The sequence below is a fragment of the Lepidochelys kempii genome, chromosome 5 (genome assembly GCF_965140265.1).
Source record: "Lepidochelys kempii isolate rLepKem1 chromosome 5, rLepKem1.hap2, whole genome shotgun sequence".
In the NCBI taxonomy this organism is placed as follows: domain Eukaryota; kingdom Metazoa; phylum Chordata; order Testudines; family Cheloniidae; genus Lepidochelys; species Lepidochelys kempii.
Window position 1 is genome coordinate 99,644,528 of NC_133260.1, and position 24,673 is coordinate 99,669,200.

At 40.5% G+C, this 24,673-nt stretch overlaps 1 protein-coding gene across 5 annotated transcripts in view; it reads left to right on the forward strand.

Moving 5' to 3' along the window:
- Positions 1–24,673, forward strand: part of TRPM3 (transient receptor potential cation channel subfamily M member 3) — a 636,037-nt gene that overhangs the window by 599,633 nt on the left and 11,731 nt on the right. For all 5 annotated transcript variants that reach the window (XM_073345156.1, XM_073345160.1, XM_073345157.1 and 2 more), the window contains 5 exons: positions 1,306–1,557; positions 6,787–6,961; positions 18,588–18,738; positions 20,012–20,211; positions 20,975–21,107. In XM_073345156.1, coding sequence (XP_073201257.1) covers positions 1,306–1,557; positions 6,787–6,961; positions 18,588–18,738; positions 20,012–20,211; positions 20,975–21,107 — 911 coding nt within the window. The remainder of the gene's footprint in view (positions 1–1,305; positions 1,558–6,786; positions 6,962–18,587; positions 18,739–20,011; positions 20,212–20,974; positions 21,108–24,673) is intronic.

The window sequence follows — 24,673 nt, forward strand, 5'->3', positions numbered from 1 at the left end:
GGGAGCAGGTATATCTCCCATTGACTGCATTTGTGCCCCCGGGCTGAATTTGATCTTGTCCTCAGATTCTGCCATCCATGTTTGCATTTTCTACCAACAAACCTATTTAAGTGCCTTTGAGGACTAGTGAAAAATTCATCCTAAAACAGTTACTTAAAAGCACAATGCAGGTTCCAAAAATTTGGGCTTTAGTTTTAAATCAAATGAATAGAGTTACAACATGGTGGAATAGGACAGTGATTTTGTGGGCATGCACCCCATCAATCAACCACAAGGGGGCTCTGCAGCACAGATAAAAAGTTGCAGAGAATTCAGTGGATGAAAACAAATGCTGTTAAATATTTTCTGTGAATATTTGTTCCATTTTTATAATCATTCACTTCAACTGTGTGTGTACTTTCCACAAACATTTTAGAATGTTTATGGAAAAAGAGTTCTAAGTGGAGGTTGGAGATTATTCACAGAAAACTAGACTACAATTTGTCTAAGAATTGTGTTCACCAGGTCAGGGAACAAAAACAGACCATATGACTGTGCTCAAACATACTCAAATTCCAAATGTAGAATACTCAAAACAAACTACTTGCAAACAAGCTAAAGGCAAGTAATTATTAATGGAAATTGTTTGTTGAATAGTTTCAAATGACAAACAAATTCAGAGAAATTGTAAACTCCTCACAGATGATTTTGCAAACAGAAAAGAAGCTAAATTCACAGAATAAGTTATTTTTAGGCATTATTTTCCCAACTGTGGAACTCAGTCTCCCAAAGCTATGTTCAAGTAGTAACATCAGTGTTTTGGATGAAATATACAACCACAGCCCTTATGGTCATTAAAGACCCCTGGCTCTTTTATGTGTAGTTTGGGAACACTTTTCTGTAGTTTCTTTAAATGAGAATTTTGTTATTAAACACCTTTCTACCTCTCTTCCTTTGCCCTTTAGTTCAAAATTGGATCATTCAGTTTGGGAAATAGAAAGTGAACAGTGAATTTTTTTTTTGACACTTATAGGGGATTTTAGAAAGATGTGTTTGATTTTGTTTTACAAATGAATAACTCTTGATTATTTTTTTTTAAAATAGCACATTGTGAATATATCTCAGATGGAGTTTGATTGGCTAGACCACAGGGTATCTAAAGATGGGTCAGAAGCATGTGCGGTATTCATGAAGGATGTCGTAGCAGGGACTTCATCAGATTTGCTTTTGGTCTTTATAAAATATGAATGTTTGCCATGTGTTTTCTGTAGGGCCTAAAGTAAAGATAACATAGATCCCCTTCTATCCCTCTTTCATGCCCTTCAGATATTGATGTCAGAGCCTGGGAAGCTGTTACAGAAGGTAAAAGTGTGGCTCCAAGAGTACTGGAATGTTACAGACCTCATAGCCATTCTCCTGTTCTCTGTCGGAATGATACTTCGTCTGCAGGATCAGCCATTCAGGAGTGATGGGCGAGTCATATACTGTGTTAACATAATTTACTGGTATATACGTTTGTTAGACATCTTCGGCGTGAACAAGTATTTGGGACCATATGTTATGATGATTGGGAAAATGGTAAGAGAAGTTTCCTCATTCTTTCCATACTTTCTTAGCATTTGCTTGATTTTATTTGTTTGGGTTGGCAGAATTAAATCACTACAAATCACTAGTATTTTCCTGTAATCCTAGCAATCAGTGCCTTTATCTAATGTCAGCATCATGGCAAACCCACATCCTCCAGATTGGCCTCCTATATAAGAGATGAGCATCAAGCTCTTCTCCAGGCTTCTACAGATTTTTATATGGGAGTCTTATATTTTGCTTGGCAACCTCAGAAACACCTTTTCAACAGCAAAGTTCTCTCACTAGTTTCTGTGCCTCAGTTTACCCATGTATAAAGTGAGGGATAATAATTCTCACCTACCTTGAAGACATGCTTTGAGGTCTATTTAATTAACTAATATTTTTTGGAAATGCTTTCAGATCCTTACAAGAAGGATGCTATAATAAGGGTGGTGTGTTCATATATTGTTAATATTTATTATAATAGTGGTCTTGCTATAGCTTGCTGCCCCATAGCTTCATTTCCTTTTGTCTCCCATCCCATGGGCATCCTGCTGACTAAAGGCCTCCTTAGTTCTTGCCCAACTGCACCTCTGCCATACTACCTCTCACTTTCTTCTACTAGGATCACTTCCTATCTTCCCCATCTTAGGCCTCACATTTGTGTTGCCTTGATTTTCTTCTGTTCCTTCCGAGAGATGTCCCCAGTTGCTGCTGAAGAGCTTTGTCAGGGTCATGTCACGTTTTATCTCTGGGGAAGCACCAAAAGGAACCCTCTCTGTGAGAGCTGAAAATCCATTCATGTGACCACAGGAGTAGGGTTGCCAACTTTCTGACCGAACAAAACCGAACACCCTTGCCCTGCCCCTTCTGCAAGGCCCGACCCCACTCCCTCCCTCCATCACTCGCTCACTCCCACCCTCACTCACTCGCTCATTTTCACCGGGCTGGGGAGGGTCCCTTTTTGACCAGGTGTTTGGTTGAAAACTGGACACCTGGCAACCCGAGCATCTGTAATGCAGTCACATTGCATGTACATATTAATGTTAACAAGTTATATCTAATACAACACATAGTCAAGTGTACTGAGTTAGAAATGCTGTGAGATCCACAGCTTTGAATTTCCTCCTTTTTCTTGGTTTAAAGTTTCAGCTGTAACATTGCATTAATGTTGGATTTTTTGCATCTAAAGCCAGATTCTCAAAAGATAGAAGAAGGTCAAGTCCACATACTAAAAGGCACCTTCAGTAGGTGTCCAAGTAAAATAACTGCACGTAAATGCCCATTCGTACTGTATGAGTATGTATGTGACTAACTAGCCTCTTAAGTGCACATATATCTGATTTACATGCTCATGTTTTGTGTAGACCTCTGGTTTCCATTTTTCAAAATTAGGCCCCATTATGTGTTTCAAATGTTTAGACTATATGTTTAAAAATCAATATTAAAATATCACTTACACATAGCAGAGATGGGTCAATTGAATATTAAATTTACCAAATAACACAAATATTAATATTGCCTGATTAATATGAGGGCAATACTCAGTAACCCTAATAACATCCACATTATGGTTCAGAAGTAGTCTTTTGCCTATTGAATCTGCCATGGAGAACACTTTATACTTTCAGCAGCAGACCCCGTCTGTAAACTACAGTATAACGTCCATCTCTCCTTGTACCGACGGGGACAATACCTGCCCTCTCCTCTGTGCAGCTAAGAGTGAGACTCACTCCTGGGCCTTAGATTAGGGGAAGCACGTAGAACCCTGTACTTCAAGGCAATGAGTGCCAGAGACCCCTAGACTTAGGATACACCAGTGCAAAATACTGGCGCTCTTCCTCCCAGAGTCACCAAAATAACCAATTCACCCTCTCGTTAGTGTGTTAGCTTGTTAGGGTCTGAACTGATAGCAAAGAATCAAAGGGAAAGGCCCATTTTAAGGAAAAAAGAGAGACCATAACAGAAACTGTTGAAAAGTAGTTTTTCCTGCAGAAAGGCCTTAGCGAGTCTATGGAATCCTTCAAGGGAGCCAAGGGAACCGTGATTACAGGACAGTGAATGGAGAGACCTCCCAGAACTGCAAAGTCGAAATAGAAAACGCTCAAGATATCAGCAACTGCTGCTGCAGATTACTGAAAGGAGAAAACAGGCTTCCAGACAGAGAGGAGAGAGGAAAAGATCAGACAGAAACCATTGCAATAGCTCCTGCCCACCTCAGTCTAGTTTGTCCCAGACTGTAATCCCTCCTTGTGATGATCTATACTGGCATTGCAGCTCAAACTGCCTGTCTCATATGAAACTACAAAAGAATGTCAAAACAGCCATGTATTCCTCTGGTTGTCACTGGTACCATACACAGCCACATTTTTTTACCCATCTGCTGAGCAAAGGCAGCTTGGAGACCAATTTGCTACTGGACAAATTGCCAGACCCCTACTAGCTGAGGCAGTGGCAGTCAGCATTATGATGAATTGACATTAAGGTCACTGAGTCCAATTCAGCAGTGACATGAATGGTGACGTATGTTGCACCTTGGGGGTAGCAGGGCCTGCAAATGGGTGTATGTAGCAAAATAATGTAATTTGCACCTCTGTGATATCCCTGCATGTGCACAAGGAGTGTAACCTCCCACTGCTTTGGTATTCTGTGAGGCCAAATTCATCCCTGCCATAAATGGATTCGACACCCATTGCAGGCATTGGGAGTTGTGCCCACTTAGCCCTTGGAGCACTGGGGAAGGCATTAAGTTAAAGTCGGGGGACTGGTTTATCTTATGCCCTTCTGCTATTTGATTTTTATACTTTATCCCTGTTTCCATGCACTCAGCATTTTTGACCATTTTGCCCATACAATGAACGCCCAATTGGTGTGAGTTGCACAAATTTGCCACTCTCACCCATTTTCTGGCCACCTTATACCCAGTGTGTAACTGACAGCCCCATTTATATCACGCATATACTTACGTGCAGTTGCTTGCTCCAGGCTGTATTTGGTTCACTGACTACATTTTTATTTAAATCACATTTCATTTTCGTTCTCTAGGTTCTATCTAATCTCCTCTTTCATTTCATGTGCTTGGGAAGTACAGCAAAGCATGTGAAGGATCTACATGATTAAACATGTCTCTACCAAGCAAGCCTAATCACAGCTACTGTATTTTCCAAAAGGCCTATACGTCGTATAAGCTGTACCATCATCCTATTAATATTTATGTGGAATTTTAAATCATAAGCAAGGTTTTAGACTCTTCAGACAAGGGGCAAGTCTTTGACCTTACTCCCTCAAGTATTTCATTAATTTCAATGCATCAGAGTAAGGCACCGATCGCCACTGGGGCCTTTAGGTGCTGCCATAGGATAAATGGTGATGTGTTGCCACTAGATTCATTAAAAACAGTGCATAAATCTGTGCATGCTGAAATTAAATCAGGAATGGAAGGGGGCACTAGAGGTATTAAAACAAAGAGGATGGTGCCTTTGAAATGTCTGGATTTGCCATTACCTTCTTATTTCAGTGACTGAATGTGCACATTAAAATCTAGCTCTTTGATTTTTATATTATGATATAATTATGTACTTTTCATTTGCAGGTAGGATGAAATGTCTCTAACATGGTGTCACGAGATTAAGAAGTGTATCAGACACTTTTCCATACACACACTAACATCCAAACTGTATTTCATTTTTCAGCAAGTTAGAAATTGCTGTGGGGCTAAACTTTTATATATTTATAAATCTATTAAATAAATATATTGATACAGGAACAATTCACGTTTTGTCAGCTAACTAAGCTTTTTCAGCTAGACAATTAAACCGTTACTATGAGTGAACAATCAAGTTAAACTAGCAATTGTAATTTGGCACATCAGGCAAACACACCCTAATCCAATCCCCAGTAAAAGAAAGACTCCTATCAACTTCTTTGAGTTTTAGATCACGCAGATTGAGAGGGCTGAGCCTACAGATGAGATATCATCTTGCTTGTGGATGAGACAAAAACAATTGAACTCTTATTTCTAGCAACAAGAGCCCCAAACATCATGATTGCTGGTAAACAATATATCAGAAGGTTAAAAGGTTCTCTTATGGTAACATCAAAGATAATTGTCAACGTTATTTGGTTACTTCCCTGACATTTTGGTACATCTGCCTGAAATCAGTGCTTGAGTTGGAGGGGACAAGGGATGGCATGCTCCAGCTTGGTCTCCATGTGTTTTCTCTCTGCAGCAGTTTCCCCGTATTTTTCATACCACAATATGTTGTTAGTTAATTTATTATATTTATTTATTTTTTCAGTTTACATAACACCTTAGTCTAGGCATTCGCAAGGGTTACTCTTCCTTTAATATCCTTTCTTGGGGTTCTCATCCCTACTGCTAGTGCAACATCTGTCCCCAACCTCATGCCTAAGATCCTATCCAGTATCTCCTGGGCCTGATGTGTGGGTTTTGGGGCACTGAGGATATCCCTTTTTCCTAAGCATTTCCCTGAATGCACAGATATTATAATCATGTAGTATTGAGCGATTTGCGTATGCTAATGAGACACTGCAGAGGGGAGATGTATAGGGCTGAGCCCCCTAGGATATTTGCCTGTTATCTTTTGAAAATTCACCCTCCCCTGAGTCCTCTGACCTCGGCTGGTCACCTCCAAACATGCTGCTCTAGTCCTTCCAGTGTCACAGACTTCCTATCTCATTGGTCACCACTGTGCCTGTCCATTATGTTGCAATAATGAGCTGTTCTGCCGCTCACTACTCCTGTGTGACCAAGAGAGGTTGAATCCTTACGGTAGCTGCAGCCTCACTTCCTTTCCCCTGGGACAATGCCTGCTGCTAGCTAAATAGATGACTGTGCCCATGGCTGCCCCTCGTTTTTGTAGATGCCACCTGTAGCATAAGAGTGGTGCTTCATCTTGCAAGTGTGGCCCAAACTGGGCTGAGCAGACATCAGTGAACTTGTAGTAGTTGCAGGCAGCCCATGTAGCCAGACAGTAGCTTGTAATTTCAAACCTGCAAACACACTCATAACAAGCTTTGAAAATCCCACTGAAAATGAACTCGGCCAAACCAAGCACGCAACGTCCCCACTCACCACCTTTGAAAACTCCAGCCCATATGTGCAAAATTGCATCCTTAAACTTTACAGTTTTTTCATATATCAAGGTTGAAACATAATACCCAAATAATTTTCTCTAATTTGTTTCCTTTATCTCTGTTTCTTCCTCCTGCGCCCTTTAGATGATAGACATGATGTATTTTGTCATCATAATGTTGGTGGTTCTGATGAGCTTTGGCGTTGCAAGGCAGGCAATTCTTTTCCCCAATGAAGAGCCTTCATGGAAGCTGGCAAAGAACATTTTTTACATGCCCTATTGGATGATCTATGGGGAAGTGTTTGCAGACCAGATAGACCGTAAGCGTGTTTATGATTCTCATACTCCAAAGTCAGGTATCCAGTTTTGATCAGATGATGTCTTACAAGATCATTTGTATGTTCTCAATAAATGGCTTGAGACAGGGGACTCGTTCATTGAAGAAGATATTCACAGACAAGCTATTACTAGTAGCTGCTAATACCAATTTTGGGGTACCAATTTCTGTACTGCTAAATTTTATCTTTTATTTATATATATATATATATATATATATATATATACACACACACACACACAACTTTTATAAGTGATTGATTCTTTTTAAATGCTTAAGGGTGTTGGGGTGAAGAAAATCTAGGTATCCATGAAGAGTTCATTGGTATATGTAGGTCACAGCACTCCACTCCTTTTCCATCCATTGGTTTGATTTTGGAATGAATGCACCAGTTTTGCTCAACTTGGTATTGAGAATCCAGTCTGAAAATACTGAGAGAGCTCTTCAGCTGGTAAAAGTCAGCATAGCTGTACTGAACTGAATGGAGTTACACTGACTTACACTAGCTGAGGATTTGATCCATTGAGTTTTGCTTTCAATGGGACCTGTTCACCGCTATCACCCTTACGTTAAATCATGTGATGTGACCATTTGTGGATGGTGGATATATTACTAAAATTTTATTTATTGAGAGGTGAGTATGTTCTCAGTTCAGTGCAAATAGAATGGAAGCCACCATTTCTGATACTTTCTCCTAAGGATTTTTTTGGCTGGCAATCTGGAAAATGCCAGTTTTCTATTTAAATTAAACCTCCTGGTGCCACCAGGCTTAGTATGGCAAAGGAGATAAGTGATCATGTGAAATGATGCAGTGTGAGGAATGGAAAAAGCTAAGAACCATCTTTTTAACAAACACTGACATGCTAGAGACGCTCAACCCCTTCTTTTCTGCTTAAATGTGCATAGGTCTTGGAAGCACTTACAAATTAATACAGTATGTCTACTAATAGTAGAGAGAGCCTATTGAATCTATATAAATATATCAATTTAAATACTAGGTACAGCCTTAAGGAAGGAGTGTGCTTCCATGATATATCTTGTGCTCATTCAACATTGAAGAATTTACAATGGTGTTTTGACTTTCCCTAGATTGTTTAGATCCGGAAATAATAAACATATCTGCATCACCATTCATCCCCTTTAATGCCCTTTAGATGTAGACTGTGTGCTCCATGAAAGATGACTCAGAGAGCCCTATTTACATTCCTTCTCCATCATGTCCATGGAACTCTATGCCAAATGTAAATAGTCTCCTTTTATGACTACCCCTCCATTATGTTCTCAAAGGCAACATGGCATTCAAGCAAATAAATAGCCTGAAACCCAGAGAATTTCTCCCTGTATTTACCTTTCCACTTGGTTCCATCTTTTTTTTCCTCCAGAAATCCATTTTAGTTCCAACTGTATAATAATTGGGGGCTGATATTATCCCTTTTAAACTGTGGCTCACCTTTACAAATGGAATTCTATCTGTCCCACTACAAGTGGCCATTTATTGATGTTGTACTAAGAAACTAGAATAGTGCAACAAGTGCGGCAATCTGGCTGGATAAAAGGATTTTTTTTAATGAAGTGCTGATTGTAGTTTAGAACCTGCAATCGGAGAGAGATTATTTTAACATGAGTGGAGTATGGCTGTTGGGTATCTGTAACAGGCTGGCAGACTCTTTGTCCTTGCATAGGGATCCAGGGCTAATCTAATGAATCATCCTGATGTCCAGTGCTTAAACCTTGCATAAAAGTGCAGGGTAATTACTGAGTCATGAAGGCAGGTGCATTATCTTAATTCCAACCAGGTATAAAAGGAGTTGTTTTGTCCCTCTGCTGAGGAAATTAGGGGTTTTGACAGATGAGGTCCTTCTTAGAAACTCTAAGAGCAGCCCCTACTTCTTTCTCTGAGAGAGAGACTGAGACTGTGCAGGGTATTAGAGTCTGCCACACTCTTTCAGTGTTTTTCAGTACATCACAAAATATATACATGGAATAGAGTGAAGAATGCACTGATTAACTGACACACAATTGTGGTGTTTTTTTTTTATACTGTTCTTTTTTCACTGTTTGGAAATTTACTGCTATATATTCTCCACACTGTTCTAAGCTAAATCAGCCACTGTATTCTATTTAGAGTGACTGTACTTTCTCAAATGTGATTCGAAGCTTGTCCTAAAAGCTGTTGTGCCACCTCTAAAATGTAATCAGATTTCACAACCTGTGGTTTTACTTTCCTCTTCATATTACATTGAAAGGCTTGCTCAGATTATTTTTATATTTTTTTAATATTTGTATTTTGGCCATGAATTCCAGATTCTGCCAGAGTGCTGATCTCTGACATGTTACACAATGGAGCTGCATTCTCAAGATTACTCGTGTCTATTTGAGAAATGTACAAAAAGTGTATGTTACTCTAAAAAAAAAATTTTCTTTTATCTCTTTCTGTGGATTTGTGAAGCATGTTGTAAGGCTGGCCAGATCCACCTCATCAACTGGCAGCCTGTCCATCCAGTAGATCTCTTATTTTTAATTTTATCTCAAAATACTACACACTTAAAACACTAAGTAGTCATATTTTTCCAATTTACTGCATGGACTGTATGTGTTTATATATATATCAATAAATGCCTGCATTCATTTCATGTGAAAAAAAATTCTCTGAGTTGAAATGTTTATAGATGCTCAACAATGCACTGTGGACACTGAATCTCACTAGCTACTCAAAAGTGGGGACAGTTATATCCTCACTTCTGGGAGTTAATATATAACCCAGTGGTAATCGCTATTACATATGCAGTATATAAATACTACACTCATATAGATTATTGGCTAGCAATCAATCATAAATAGGGGCCCTACTAAATTTACAGTCCATTTTGGTCAATTTCATGGTCATAGAAGTTTTTAAATCATAAATTTCATAATTTCCGCTATTTAAATCTGAAATTTCATGGTGTTGTAATGGTAGGGTCCTGACCCAAAAAGAAGTTAGGGGGTGGGGTTGCAACATTATTGTAAGGGGCGTGGCGGTGCTGCTACCCTTACTTCTCTGCTGCTGCTGGCGGCGGCACTGCCTTCAGAGCTGAGCAGCTAGAGAGCAGCAGCTGGTGGCCGGGAGCCCAGCTTTGAAGGCAGAGCCACCGCCAGCAGCAGCAGAGAAGTAAGGGTGGCCTGGTATGGTACTGCTACCCTTATTTCTGCGCTGCTGCTGGCAGGGCACCACCTTCTGAGCTGGGTGCCGGCCCAATAGCTGCTGCTCTCCAGCTACCCAGTTCTGAAGGCAGTGTAGCAGTAAGGGTGGCAAAACTGCGACCCCCCCACCCCCAACAATAGCCTTGTGACCCCTCCCGCAACTTCCTTTTGGGTCAGGAGCCCCAGTCTGAGAAACTCTGGTCTCCCCCATGAAATCTGTATAATCTAGGGTAAAAGCACATAAAAGACCGGATTTCATGGTCCGTGACGCATTTTTCATGGCCGTGAATTTGGTAGGGCCCTAATCATAAAGGAAAAGAAATAGAGCAAAACTTCTAAGATTATATTTAAAACATATTCAAATTTTAAAACAAGTTAAATAAAAAGATAAGCTAAAATTGAAACTAAAAAGCAGTTTCTCTCAGATAGACACAATCTTGTTTATTGCAGAAGGACAGGCTGGATGAGACAGGGAATTGGTAATAGAATTTCACTTTTAGGTTGCCATTTCTAATCCAGCTCAGACTGGCATTGATTGATAGTGACTCCCAATCAACTGCTGATTAGTCAGTGCATTTCAGTGCATTTCAAGTGTCCTCATCATAAAATCTACCACGGCAATTTGCACTAATTGGTACCCTTATTGGAAATCTGAGCAGAGAACCCACAGACTGAATTGCCACAAAGAATGAATAGTCTTCTCACCCCTAGAGCCCATCCCTCCAGAAAAAAAACAAGTGGGGGGGGGGGTGTAGAGACAACATCAAAGGAAAGCTTGTGATGCTGTTGTCTATAGTGTGCCTGTTCTATAAAGAGGAAAGGGTGAGTTTGGTAGGTACTCTTATATGTGGTCAGATAGTAACTGTAAAATGACATCTTGATGGACAGCAGTCACCATTAAAATCCAACACAACATTCTTCCTGGACTTAGAATATGGAATCACTGTGATTGCTGTTGACAGATATTGACTTGTTAATGGCAACCCCTGTATGTTGGCTCATTGTCTTCTATGTAAAATTTGCTTAGTGTATAGATCAAAACAAGATTTTCTTTCCAACTGACAGCATTTCAAAAGCAAGCTGAGAACTAAAAATCAATCTGGATTCTTTCTGCTCCCTACATCCCCTTATGGAAAAATCCCATAGAATTGTAATAGACAGTGATGGAACCTGATTCTCCTCTCATTAACACTTGAGTAATGCCAGTAATTAGAGTGGGGTTACTTCAGTGTATGGTCAGTATATGCACGAGGAGAGTCATACCTAACAAGTCTTTACAGGTTTTTGAATCACCTTAGAGAATGTAACAAAAAATTATATCCTTTATATAGAATTCTCTAGTGGAGAGGGAGAATTCTGAGCTCAAATTCCCAACCAGGGGTTAAAGGAAGTCTGGTATTGGGCATTGGTATTGGATGGTGGTCTGCCACGGCTATGGCAACAAGGTGGGAAGAGAGTGTGAGCAAGGACTTAGTCTAATTGGGGAAAGGCATTCTCACTGTTCAGGAATGTCAGCTGCTACACTATTGTTCTTATGGGAGCAAGATGACTAGAAGAATATAGAATTCTATAGGATGGTTAAAACAAATTATAGAAAGGGTATATTTTTCTGTTAAATTCTATGGACCCAGTTCACACTGACACTTTACACCATTCTGGTTGCCAAGCGGGGCCTTAAAGTGAGTAAAAATTGCATCTACATCCACTTGAAAGCCATTTAACACTGCCAGAGCAGAATAAAGGTGCCCAATATGAATGAGAATTCAAGGCCTGTAGATTTTTATAATTATTTGCATTGAGCCTTATTATATTTCTGTAGAACCTTTTAAGTTTCAGCCTTCGTACATTTCTATGGAACTTTCTCATACGGGGCCATCACCCTTATTCCAGAATTAGAACTAACAGCAATTTTGTACAAGATGGAATGAAATGCACCTTTGCTCTTCTGTGACTATACTGTACATTAACTCTGCATCACTGACAGATTTTGTTAATATGCTAGACAGACCTACTGAGTGATATTCCTACAAGGCCTATGTACCCTTCTGTGGGGTTTTTGCTTCTCTTGTTGCAAATATGTTTATTGTTTTTAATATATGGAGAAGGAAGGAACTAGAATAAGAGGGAGCAAGTGTAGAATAAATAGACTTTTCGTATAAAATGTGACTAGAGCACCAACATTGCAAGGCACAACAGATATTTGGAGGAAATGTTTTAGCACAACCCAGGACAAAAAGTAAAATACAAGAACATGGTTTACTTGGTCCTGCCATATCTCAGGGTGCTGGACAATGTCCCTTCCAGCCCTACATTTCTATGATTCTGTATCAGAACAATACTATCTATTAATGCTAAAACAATCATTTAAAATAATGAGGTATTGTTGCAGTTCCCTGACAGGTTTTTTTCCCTAGTGACTAAAGCAAAGATGTGATAATCAGGACTCACAGATTTTAGTGCTTTCTCTGCCTCTGAATCACTGTGCAGCCTTATCCTCTCTATGCTTCAGTTTCTCCATTTGGTGAATGAGGATAATAAATACCTAGCTGACAAAGTTGTTTAGTGTTTAATTAATTAATTAATTAATGGTTATAAAGTGCTTGAAGATCCTTGATGGAAAGCTCTGTGGAATTTGAAGTATTATTAAGATGGGAAAAGCACCTAGTTATTCATAAGGATGAGGATATAAGTACATTTCAGATTTCTGGAGATTCACAAAAAATATTATTCATTACTTAATATTCATATTTTTGTCTTCATCTTGAGAAACATGACTATAGGTGCCCATTAAGAAGATCTTTCTAACATACCTTGAATTGTAGAGACTTTATCCATTTTTAAAAGAAAAGCTTTTATACAGAAATTGTTGTTGCTACTAAGTAGTACCCTTCCCTCTCTCTTTTGGGATGGCAGATGGGGGAGGAGATTTGCAACTGTCCCTTCACAAGCCCTCAGCCGAATGCACATTAAAAATTAGTAATGCCCATGTCATGTCTGGTGTAATTATATTAGAGAAATGGACCTTGGAGTAAACATAGCCCTAGGCCTAAATTCTGCAGATGCTTTAGGCCTGAAACACTCAGAGATGTGGGTTACAGCTGTTTGCTCTCATGTGATGAGCTGGCCAGGAAAGAGGAAGGGCTGGGGAGCTAAGAGGAAAGGCTTGTACAGGAAGCTGCAAAAGTGAACATGGAAAGGGAAAATAAGCATAGGAGGGGATTATGAAAGAAGAAACAAAGGATGCAAAAAATAACTGTTTCTACTGATGTCAGGATCCAGTGTCCTAAAATTTAGTGAAGTTGCACATGTGTAACTGAAATTAGAGCTGGGCCCTGAAGAGCCAAAATGTTAGGACATTGAGCATAGATCTCAGAGCTATGATTTTATCTTCATTTAATTTGTACTTAGGTATCTAACTAGTCATGTGTATGTGCAGTCACCTAGTATACACATGCAGTTGTAGTAAAAGGCCTTGAATCAGCAAAACACTTAACATGCTTAAGTACTATGCTGAATCAGGGCCATAGCATGCACAAACATAAGCACACAATCTTAAACAAACATTGCAACTCTGTTTTGAAAATGTTTGTCGTCATGATCTAATTCTGCCTTAAATTATACAACATAAATGCATTTATCAAACTCTATTTTTAAATGGCTGAATAGAACTTTGATGTTTTCTTATGCCCGTATGAGCATGTATATTTATTCTCTAAAGAGAATGCTAATTGTGTTAATTTTATTTTAATATAATCTCTTTTAAACACAGTCATGCAGTGTAGCGCACCTAGTCACAGATTACTGTGTTTCACAGCATGAGAGACTTCTGTGGTACTGGAATCATTCCACCTGTGCCTCGATGCTTCTCACTATCCCTAGGGTGTGTTTCTGTAGCATATGCTCACACTGGACCTGCACATCTCATTGTATTGCTGTAGACACCTGTGTCACATAGATTGGACATTTCAGATTGAAGCACAGGGTGTTTTGCTTGCTATTTGTAAGTATATGATCACAGACTTCTCAAGGAGCGCAGATTTTGTGGTGCATTTCAAGCGAAACACCCTCTTCCATAGCAACACCAAAGCAGGTGATGGTCCATACATCAGAGACAGGAAAAATGACCTTTGGCTTAGGGGAGGCTGCCCTGGACTGGGAGCTAGGAGACCATGAGTTCTAAGGTTACCTCTTGCACTGCCTGCTGTTCATATTGCTATGCACTTCATAGCCATTATTATTGAGCATGTCCTCAGATCTCTCCCTTAGCCTACCTAGAGGGAGACAAGTATTATTCTCCCCATCTCACGAATAAGTTAACTGAGATTTGGACAAGATCACACCCAGTAGAACTAGGAATAAAACTCAGGTATATACGACAATCGACCCAAGGCTAAGCTGTGTTGCCTTTCAGAATGAACATACCAAATCTATGTACTTGGCTAACCTATCTTCAACCACTAAACCATGCTTCTCTCCCAGGGGCAAGAACAGAATCAATTAATTCTGATTCCCCACCATCCTACTGTTGACTTGCAAATAGTTGTGTGTCACTTTGCCCCCAAAGCTGGCCCACATGGACGGTGACGCATCTTGTTCAAGTGGTAGAGGGCTACGCTGGTGATCTGCATGGTTCTTATGGTTGTATATAGGAAGCAAACAAGAAAAACAGAAATTCTACTAAATAAAATCCATTTTAATCCATTTGTTTAAAAAGAAACGAAAATAATCCTATTGTATAGTTTAAACCATCGTAAACAGTCAGTACTGGTGTGATGTGCAACAAAACACAGGTGTTCCATATTTGGGTCATTCGTCACACAATTTAATTGTTTCAGGCAGATCTGAAGGTTGAGAGGTATGGTTGATTATAGCAGGTTAGCTGCCCATGGAGTGCCACACAAAATTAATATTGAGTTGTCACGTAAAGGCAGCTGACTCCAACACAACAGGCATAGGCACGAAGCCTTTGGAAACCTGTACGGGGAAAACCAAACACCCATGTGTATGTAATTCCTGTGGCATGAAAGGGGTTGGAGAGCTGTTGTCATACTAAGTCTAATAGTCCATCATACTCTACGGCATAAACTGACAGGGCTGTATTAATGGCATTCTAAATCCTCAGAGAGGCAGTCTATATTAAAGGAGGCTGGAGAAATCCTCTTTGTTCAGATAATTAAAGCTGGATTTTTTTTTTTTTTTTTTTTTGTAATTAGAAAAACAGGATAAATTTAGCCAGAGTTTGGGCTAAGCTTTCGATTTCCCTGATGTATGGTACAAAATACGCTTTTGAGACATTTCTGTCAGTGTGATAGAGCAAGATTATTCTTCCTGCGCAGCTGTTCCTCAGCATCCTTCATGTGCTATAGCAACTGATTATAGGTGTTTATTTTGTTACTGATCTGGAGTCTTTATAGGGCCAAGTTATGAATTAGGCTTTGTATCCTGCCGGACTATCGTAGCTTGAAATCAATGCATGCACATAAATCAATTCATGGCCTCGCCCAACAGAATTTTAAAAGCACTTTGTTTATTTCCTGATCCTGATAAGTGCTGAGTGCCCTCAACCGCTGTTGAATGGAGGCTGAGATCAATCAGCACTTCACAGAAAATCCTCCACAAGTCTCAAGGCAGAGCCCTTGATGCCTACATGAAACTACAGTTTGACAAGCTAAAGGAAACATTCAATAAGCAGCTAATTGAAAAGATCTGTAACTAGCATGTTGTTTGAAGAATTATTCTCTTTGAATTCATCCCAGAGAGAGAGGTTTTTTCCCCTCTCTATGGGGGGGAAGACTAATAATGATTATTAGCATATGCACATGCCCCCAAGCACAGCACAGCCTTTACAGAAGGGTGTTATTGGTGTATGAGGTATTGCTTGTTCTGGCAATGTAATGCCTTTTCTGTGGGTGGTGGTTGTATATTTTGCCCTGGGATAGTACGTCAAACATTGACCTTTCCCATACAACTGCATCAAGTACAGATTTAATAGTATAAAATCTTCACATACTGCCCCAAAAAAACAATGCCTCAGTGCTACTTGATACACATGACTAACACCCCAATATCATCCACAATTGACTCCAGTGGGCTTTGGGTCAGGCCCAGAGTAAACATTTTGAAAAGAAATCAAACTAGATTTGTATGTCACAGATTTGTTGATTTAGGGGGGGATTTTCAGAAGCACTCAATGTTTGCCTAACTCTGCTCCCACTGAAGTCAGTGCTAAAACTCCATTGACTTCACTAGGAGCAATGTTAGGCCAATGCTGAGTACTTTTAAGAACATAAGAACGGCCACACTGGGTCAGACCAAAGGTCCATCCAGCCCAGTATCCTGTCTACCGACAGTGACCAATGCCAGGTGCCCCAGAGGGAGTGAACCTAACAGGTAATGATCAAGTGATCTCTCTCCTGCCATCCATCTCCACCCTCTGACAAACAGGCTGGGGACACCATTCCTTACCCATCCCAGCTAATAGCCGTTAATGGACTTAACCTCCATGAATTTATCCAGTTCTCTTTTAAACCCTGTTATAGTCTTAGTCTTCACAGCCTCCTCAGGCAAGGAGTTCCACAGGTTGACTGTGCACTGAGTGAAGAACTTCCTTTTATTTGTTTTAAACCTGCTACCCATTAATTTCATTTGGTGGTCCCTAGTTCTTATATTATGGGAACAAGTAAAAAACTTTTCCTTATTCACTTTCTCCACACCACTCATGATTTTATATACTTCTGTCATATCCCCCCTTAGTCTCCTCTTTTCCAAGCTGAAAAGTCCTAGCCTCTTTAATCTCTCCTCATATGGGACCCGTTCCAAACCCCTAATAATTTTAGTTGCCCTTTTCTAATGCCAGTATATCTTTTTTGAGATGAAGGGACCACATATGTATGCAGTATTCAAGATGTGGGCATACCATGGATTTATATAAGGGCAATACGATATTCTCTGTCTTATTCTCTCTCTTTTTTTTAATGATTCCTAACATCCTGTTTGCTTCTGGGGAGGTGGGATTTTGAAAAATCCCACCTTAATGGAGGGAATGATGGAAGGCTATCGATAATGTCCATTGTATCTTTGAAGGGGTATATGTAAGTCACTTCTTCAGTGGTTTCCTTGAAGAACCCAAAAAGATGCTTACTCAGGATGAATCTTAAGGTATAGGAAAGTTACATGCCAGCATGAAACGGGTCAGGCAACAGGAACCACCACGTGTTACAAGGCTCACCACTTTAAGTTGCTCAAGGAACCAAAAACAAAGAAAGAGCTCTGACATTACATGCCTTTTCCCTGACAGCTAAGGCACCTTTAAAAACCTGGCTGCCAAAGCCAACCTTGGTAGGTAGACAGCCGGCATGTCATGAAAATAAGGAACCTGATCTTCACAAAAGGCTACTCAGCACTTCATTTCTCTTGCTGCTGATCTTCAAACTGCACCCTTACCAAATACTACAGTATTAAATGGATCAAAATAATGTGGCTGCTATCATATGTTAGACACTTATTTTGGGACACTGTCATCATTAAAAGCTGATCTGAATAAGTCAGGGTGCTGCAATGGGTTAGAAAGAGTACATAGATCGCTTGAGACCAAAATGCCAACCGGAGTTATGAACTGAACTCACATTTATAAATGGGAGTCTGACCAAAACATTATCAGAGAACTTAAAAAGTAATATTTTATCCCTCCTCCCCCTACTTCCAAAAAACTAGTACAGAGTGTATTTGAATCTAAATCATTCAGAAAATAAATTGGGGGCAGCTCCACTGCCTCCATGTTCCTATACCTGGTACAATAAATACTTGATTGTTTCATGCATTATTCTAGGCAGGCAGTCAAAAGTCCTTTATAGCAGAGGGTCATTACAAACACTACCATGGTGGTTCTTAGATTCTTGTGTATAGCAATGGCCAAATAATTTCATATATTACTTTGTGGTATTGATTTGCAGTCCCTTCTATCAATTAGCAAAACCCTAATTATTTATTCCAAATAAAAAATATATGTTAGCTCGTAGGAATAAGCATTTGAGTCAGTTCACATGCAAACCTCTAATTACCACCAGTACATAGCACTATTTCAGAAGCAGTTTGAAAGGTCAATGAGGGACAGGCAGCTGCAACTAAAATCACTCAAACCACATAGACTTCCTGAAATTTCTCAGGGAAAATCTTGATGCTGCTAACAGAAGAGCATTCAATATCAAGAGCAGTAGCTTGTATAATCTGTAGTGAATTTGACAGGTGTTGGATCACAGCATGAGGCAAGTATATAATCAAACCTCTTGGGGAAGCATCATCCCACTGTGCTTTGGAAGATTTTTTGGGGGGAAAAAACCTTCTTCATAAATATTTAAATGCTTTTGTAGGGAGTGCTGAAAATTAGGTTTCGTTCTCATTCGTTTGTTTATACTGTTTCTTCCCAGCTCCCTGCGGCCAAAATGAAACCAGAGAGGATGGCAAAATAATCCAGCTGCCCCCCTGCAAGACAGGAGCATGGATCGTTCCTGCCATCATGGCATGCTACCTCTTGGTTGCAAATATTCTTCTGGTGAACCTCCTCATTGCTGTTTTTAAGTGAGTGGAACACTGATACATGTGGATTCAGGGAGTTATGATTGTGACGTTTCCCTGGGGCCCCCTAGGTTGTGAGGCACTCACTACCACCTGAAAGAAAACCTGCTTATCACCTTTCTGGTGACCAGTCCTTAATCACAGACCTTAAGAACATAATTTTAAGTATATACACACAACTCCTTATACAACATCCATACATACATTTTGCAATGGTTATGCTGACCAGTGTGATCCAGGCCTTATATGACATGCTTTTGATGAACCCATGGGATCCCTGTACTCCATCCAGAGGTCCTTGGGTCACAGTGATGATTTGGCCAGCATGGCAGCCTTTGCAGACTGCTGTACTGTAAACTGGGGTTTGGAATCCGTTTCAGGGGAGCTTTATTATAGGTGGGAGTGACAGAGTAGATTGTCTCCAGGCAAGGCCGGATTTAGGGGCAGGTGACTGCCTTGGGGTGTTGGGCTTGGGGGGGGGGGCTGTTTTTGTTGTTAGCGACAAAAGAGAAAATAGAATGTTTGAAGTAAAATGTTTCATGTGTTGATGTTAGTACATTTCAGTTATTCTTAAAATTAAAAAGTTTCTACAAGCTTAGAGGAAATGAATTTTTTTAATTGGTTTATAGATGACATGAAATAAAATACAGATTTATAGATCCTAGCATGCAAATTTATCCTCTTATATGACAGGGATAAATCATGCATGCAAATCATGCATCAAAATCATGAAATGGGTTACAAATGCAATAAAAATAAGATATTCAAAAGTGTAACAAATGGAGTTACAAAAGACACTCCTCACCTTGGGCGCCATTTGGTGTAGGTCCAGCCCTGTCCCCAGGGTATGTGGTGGCTGTATAGTTCTTTAGAATTTGTGGTATCCAACCTACAGAGATCCACTGGGACAGAGAGCAAGGAATTTCTGCATTCTAATCTCAACTATGGCACATGTTCACTTAATCCTTCATTGCCTCATTTTACCCATACATAAAATGTGGATAATAACACTTACTCACCTCATGAGCCTAACTACATGAGCCCAACTGTGAAGTATTAATATTCTGTCATTCATAACCAGCATATCTTTGAAACTGCTGGTACAGTCATGCTTTCTTGAGGTGAAAACAGTGAATCTTGTTCTGTTTTTTATGATGGGCTTTGACACTATGTGAAATCTGTCTAACTAGGTACTGTATTATCATGTGGGGGAATACCCAAAGATGGTTTCAATCTCACTTTATTGTCCTTTTTTCCCCTCTCTCTCTTCTTTTAGCAACACATTTTTTGAAGTCAAATCTATATCCAACCAAGTGTGGAAATTTCAGAGGTATCAATTAATCATGACATTTCATGAAAGGCCAGTCCTGCCACCACCTCTGATTGTTTTCAGCCACATGACTATGATTTTCCAACACCTCTGCTGCAGATGGCGGAAACATGAAAGTGACCAAGATGAGAGAGACTATGGACTAAGTAAGGTTCAACCAGCTTACACCTGTAGATAAAAAGCGTGACTTTCAAATTCATTTGGTGGTCCTTATAGTTTGGAGGGCATGTAAACTGAATTCAGCTCTACAATAACCTTTTCAGTGAGAAACGACTACATATGCACACAAATACTAACAAATTAATTATTTAATTTTATCAGTGCATCTCCCACCCTTAGAGAAAGCCAGCAGAATGTATTAAATTTTCCCCTCTCCCTTACCACTGCTCGATATACAAACATGCCCTTCTTCCCTCCACTTGACAACAGGGAACCCTGAGACCTGAAAGTTTTGAAAACAGCACCTGGCCCAGAAGAGATGCTAAGAATTTAAGTACAATTAAGGATCTTTGTTTGGGAGATATTAGAAATAGGAGAACTTACCCAAACTTTTCCCAAGTAAAAAATGGTTCAAATTTGGCTAAGGTCCAGGCCTTATTTCTTTGTTTTAACTAGTTCATTAAACCCTAATAATGATTTTGTAAAAAGACAGGACTACATTTTCAAAGTGATATTCATCCAACTGCTAAAATTTACAGCAATAGTTTTGTGTGCACAATATTTATCTGCCTGATTGATGGCTGGTGCGCTAATTCAGTTGCTGATTCTCATACAAGTGTATGATGTAGATACAGCCTTGGAGACTGCTTTTGAAAGTTTCGCCAACGGTCTACAATAATAAAAATCAGGATTTTGTTTCTTATAAATTTCTGCTTTGTCAGTGTCACATTCCTCCTGTAATTCCCACAGAACTGTTCATAACCGAAGACGAACTAAAAAAAGTGCATGACTTTGAGGAGCAGTGCATAGAAGAATATTTTAGAGAAAAGGATGATAGATTTAATTCTTCCAATGATGAAAGAATCCGCGTCACTTCTGAAAGGTGATTTTTGGTTTGGTTTGGTTCATTCTATATCAGGGGTGGGCAAACTACAGTCCACGGGCCACATCCGTCCTGCCAGCAAATTTAATCCGGCCCTTGAGCTCCCACTGGGCAGCGGGGTCGGGGACCGCTCCACAGGCTCATACCGCAGCTCCACGCAATTCCTGGAAGCAGCAGTATGTCCCTCTCTGGCTCCTACAGGGACATACAGCATACATACTGTCCTACAGGGACATACCTCCTACAGGGACATACTGGCTGCCCCTATAGGGGCAGCCAGGGGGCTCTGCATTCTGCCCCTGCCCCAAGTGCCACCCCCGCAGCTCCCATTGGCCAGGAACTGTGGCCAATGGGAGCTTCAGGGGCAGTGCCAGTGGAGGGGGTAGCACACAGAGCTGGAGGCAAGACATGCTGCTGCTTCCAGGATCTGCTTGAGGTAAGAAGGGGAAGCCAGAGCCTGAACCCCTGACCTCCTCCTGGGCCCCAGCCCTCTGTGCCCCTGCCCTGATCCTTCTCCCGCCCTCCGAACCCCTCAGTCCCAGCCCAGAGCACCCTCCTGCACCCCAAAGTCCTCATCCCCAGCCCCATCACAGAGCCTGCACCCACAGCAGGAGCCCTCACTTCCCCACCATGCCCAAATTCCCTGCCCCAGGCCAGAGCCCCCTCTGAACCCTGCAGTCCCAGCCTAGAGCACCCTCCTACACTCCAAACCCCTCACCACCTCCTGCACCCCAACACCAATTTCGTGAGCATTCATGGCCTGCCATACAATTTCCATACCCAGATGTGGCCCTCAGGACAAAAAGTTTGCCCACAACTGTTCTATATAGTATGTATCTTTAAATGTGTTCCTGTTACCATTGCTACTTTCTTCCTCTCCTTGGTGAGGGAACTGCTTGAGGCTACTTTTTAAATTATTCTTCACAGCCTACAAACTGCAGCGGGCTGGAAAATGTTCAAATTTTTTTACTACAAATTTTCATCCAGATTTTGAAACTATAAAACATTTAACCAGCTCAGCTAGAAAATAACAAATCCATGCGTTCTTCTTGTATCTGAGTTTTTCAAATCATAGCCCTAGAACACAGGTGGTCAAAATATAACCTGGAGGCCCAATGTGGCTATTAGTTCTTTAAGGCAACCTGTAACTTTAGCACTGAGGTGTAGCCCACTTAAGAGCGGTCAAGAGCACTGGATGTCTGGACCTGTGAATTGGAATGGGAGTTTTGCCATTTACTTCAATGGGACCAGAATTTCACCCATAGAATTTACAGACTCACTCTCTCTGTATTAAAGATGAAGGTAACTGCAATCAACTCCATTTTATGTAAATTCTATGCAGCCTCAGGTTCCTGGCAAATTCCCAACATAGTTCTCAGATCTCTCTCCTCTCTCTGTTTAAATGAGTGTTTATGTAGCCCTCATAACCACTGTATCTGAGCAATTTAGTTAAGTTCGAGTTCGCCATCACAGATCATGTCTATTGACTTAAGGCATTGGTCTCAGTAAATATTTCAGGCCAACATCCAGTCAATCTATTAATAACTAATTCATATGAGCCAATGAAAACTCTTTAATTCTTTCTGGTTAAGTTTTTCTTAGAGAGACAATGAGAGTGATGGTTGTGAATTCATTTCAAGAAACAACTCTCTTCCACCTATGCTGCATCCTCACAGCACCACATCTGATGCAACCAGGTTTAAAATGTGCTTTATACTGGCATAGAAATATATTTTAGTTTTATTTCAGCTTTGAAAGTAAATCCAGCTAAGAACAGGACTAGCATACCGTATATCCCCTTAACCATCCGCATTCCTGACTGAGAACTGTATTCTCAAACAACACACTTTTATGAAAGTACATTAAAGAGGAAGGATAGTCCAGTGGTTAGGGACTAACACAGAACCTGGAAGACCCAGGTTCCATGTCAGCTCTGCCACAGACTTTCTTTTGTGACTTTACATGAGTCACTTAGCTTTTCTGTGCCTCAGTTCCCCTCTGTAAAATGGACGTGACAGTAATTTTCTTCCTCACAGGGGATAAATACATTAAAGATTTGAGGTGCTTAGAATCTTATATAGCCCCAGTTATTGTAGTATCTTAGATAAAAGACACTTTATGAACCAGAACCACAGATCTGTCCCAGTCCATTCCCAGCTATCTTGAACACGGGAAAAGTTTGGATCTGGACCCAGACTCTATCCAATTGTTCTGACCCAGAAACATAAATCTAACCCCTCTACTCTTTCCCCAAACTGAGGAATGTTCAAAACTCGCTCCAGATCCAAGCTACATAACTCAGGGCCATCTCAATAGAAATTGTTAATAAGTTGCAGGACACAGAAGCTTACACACCCTCTCGCTTTTCTATCACAATACCTGGTCATTATCCTGTAGCAGAATACATAGAGCATTACATCCATTAAAAACTTAAATTATAAGCAAGGTCCACAAAATAATAGGTCGAGTCCACTAAATCTACTTTGTGTGACATAAAGTGGATGTGAAATAGCTAGAGAGGCCTGTGAAGAATTCCCCCTGAGTTGGGGAACTCTCTCCCAGCAAGAAGCCGAAAGAAGGCAGCTCTACCACCTCCAGAATAAGCCACTCCTCCCTCTCCAACCCCTAGCGTAAGGAAGGGGGGGGACATATGAGTGGCACAGCAGAACTCTGCTATGCCCAGTCTTACAGTAGCGTCAAATCCCTACAGGACTGTATGCTAGTAGTGTAAGTCAGAGCTGCTGTCTTGCCTTGCACGTAGGCCAGACGGCTCAGAAGCAGGCTCCCCAGTCAGACTCTGTTGAGCATCATTGCTTCGTGTGCTGCACACCTCATTCAGGATTGATGCCTTTGCTTTTTAAACATCCTATTGAGCGTTTTGGGTTTACACAGTCTGTTCTGTGGCTTAGCTTGAGAAAGGACCATAGGTGCAGGCAGGCTAGTTATGGGGAATGAATGAATGAACTTCCTCAACAATACTACAAGAGGAGATGCACTGGGAGGAGTTGGTGGGGTAATGTGAGAGCAGGACTGAGTCTTGACTCAGGGGAAACAATCTCTAGGAAGAGAGAAGAAATTGAGAAAAGAATTGGGGTGGGAGTTCCTATACTGTGGTGGAAGTCAACCATACTTAGGCCCCAATCCTACAAAGCTTGCTTATATGCTTAACTTTAATCATGTGAGTATTCCCGTTGATTTTACAGTTATACATGTGCTTAAGTGTTTGCTGGACCAGGGCCTTGCTCTTTTGCTTCAGGCTTCTCTGAATCAAGTGACAACTTACACCTTTACCGTAGGTTGTGGCTGAAGGGAAAGCCCTCTGGCATTTGTGTTTGAGCGGACATGCTTTATATTTAGTATTTGGATTTACAATAAAACACCGCACAAAGGAGTTCAAACTTGGTCTGTGTGTAGAATCTTTCCTACTCTGACCATCCTATAGCGTCCTATAATGAAAAACTGAACCTGGAAAAAAACAAAACAATATTTTAGTAATCCCAAATGTTCATGGGGCACACCAGTCAAATAACTTAGAAAAGTATCTATCTACCTACTTAGTAGGTTCT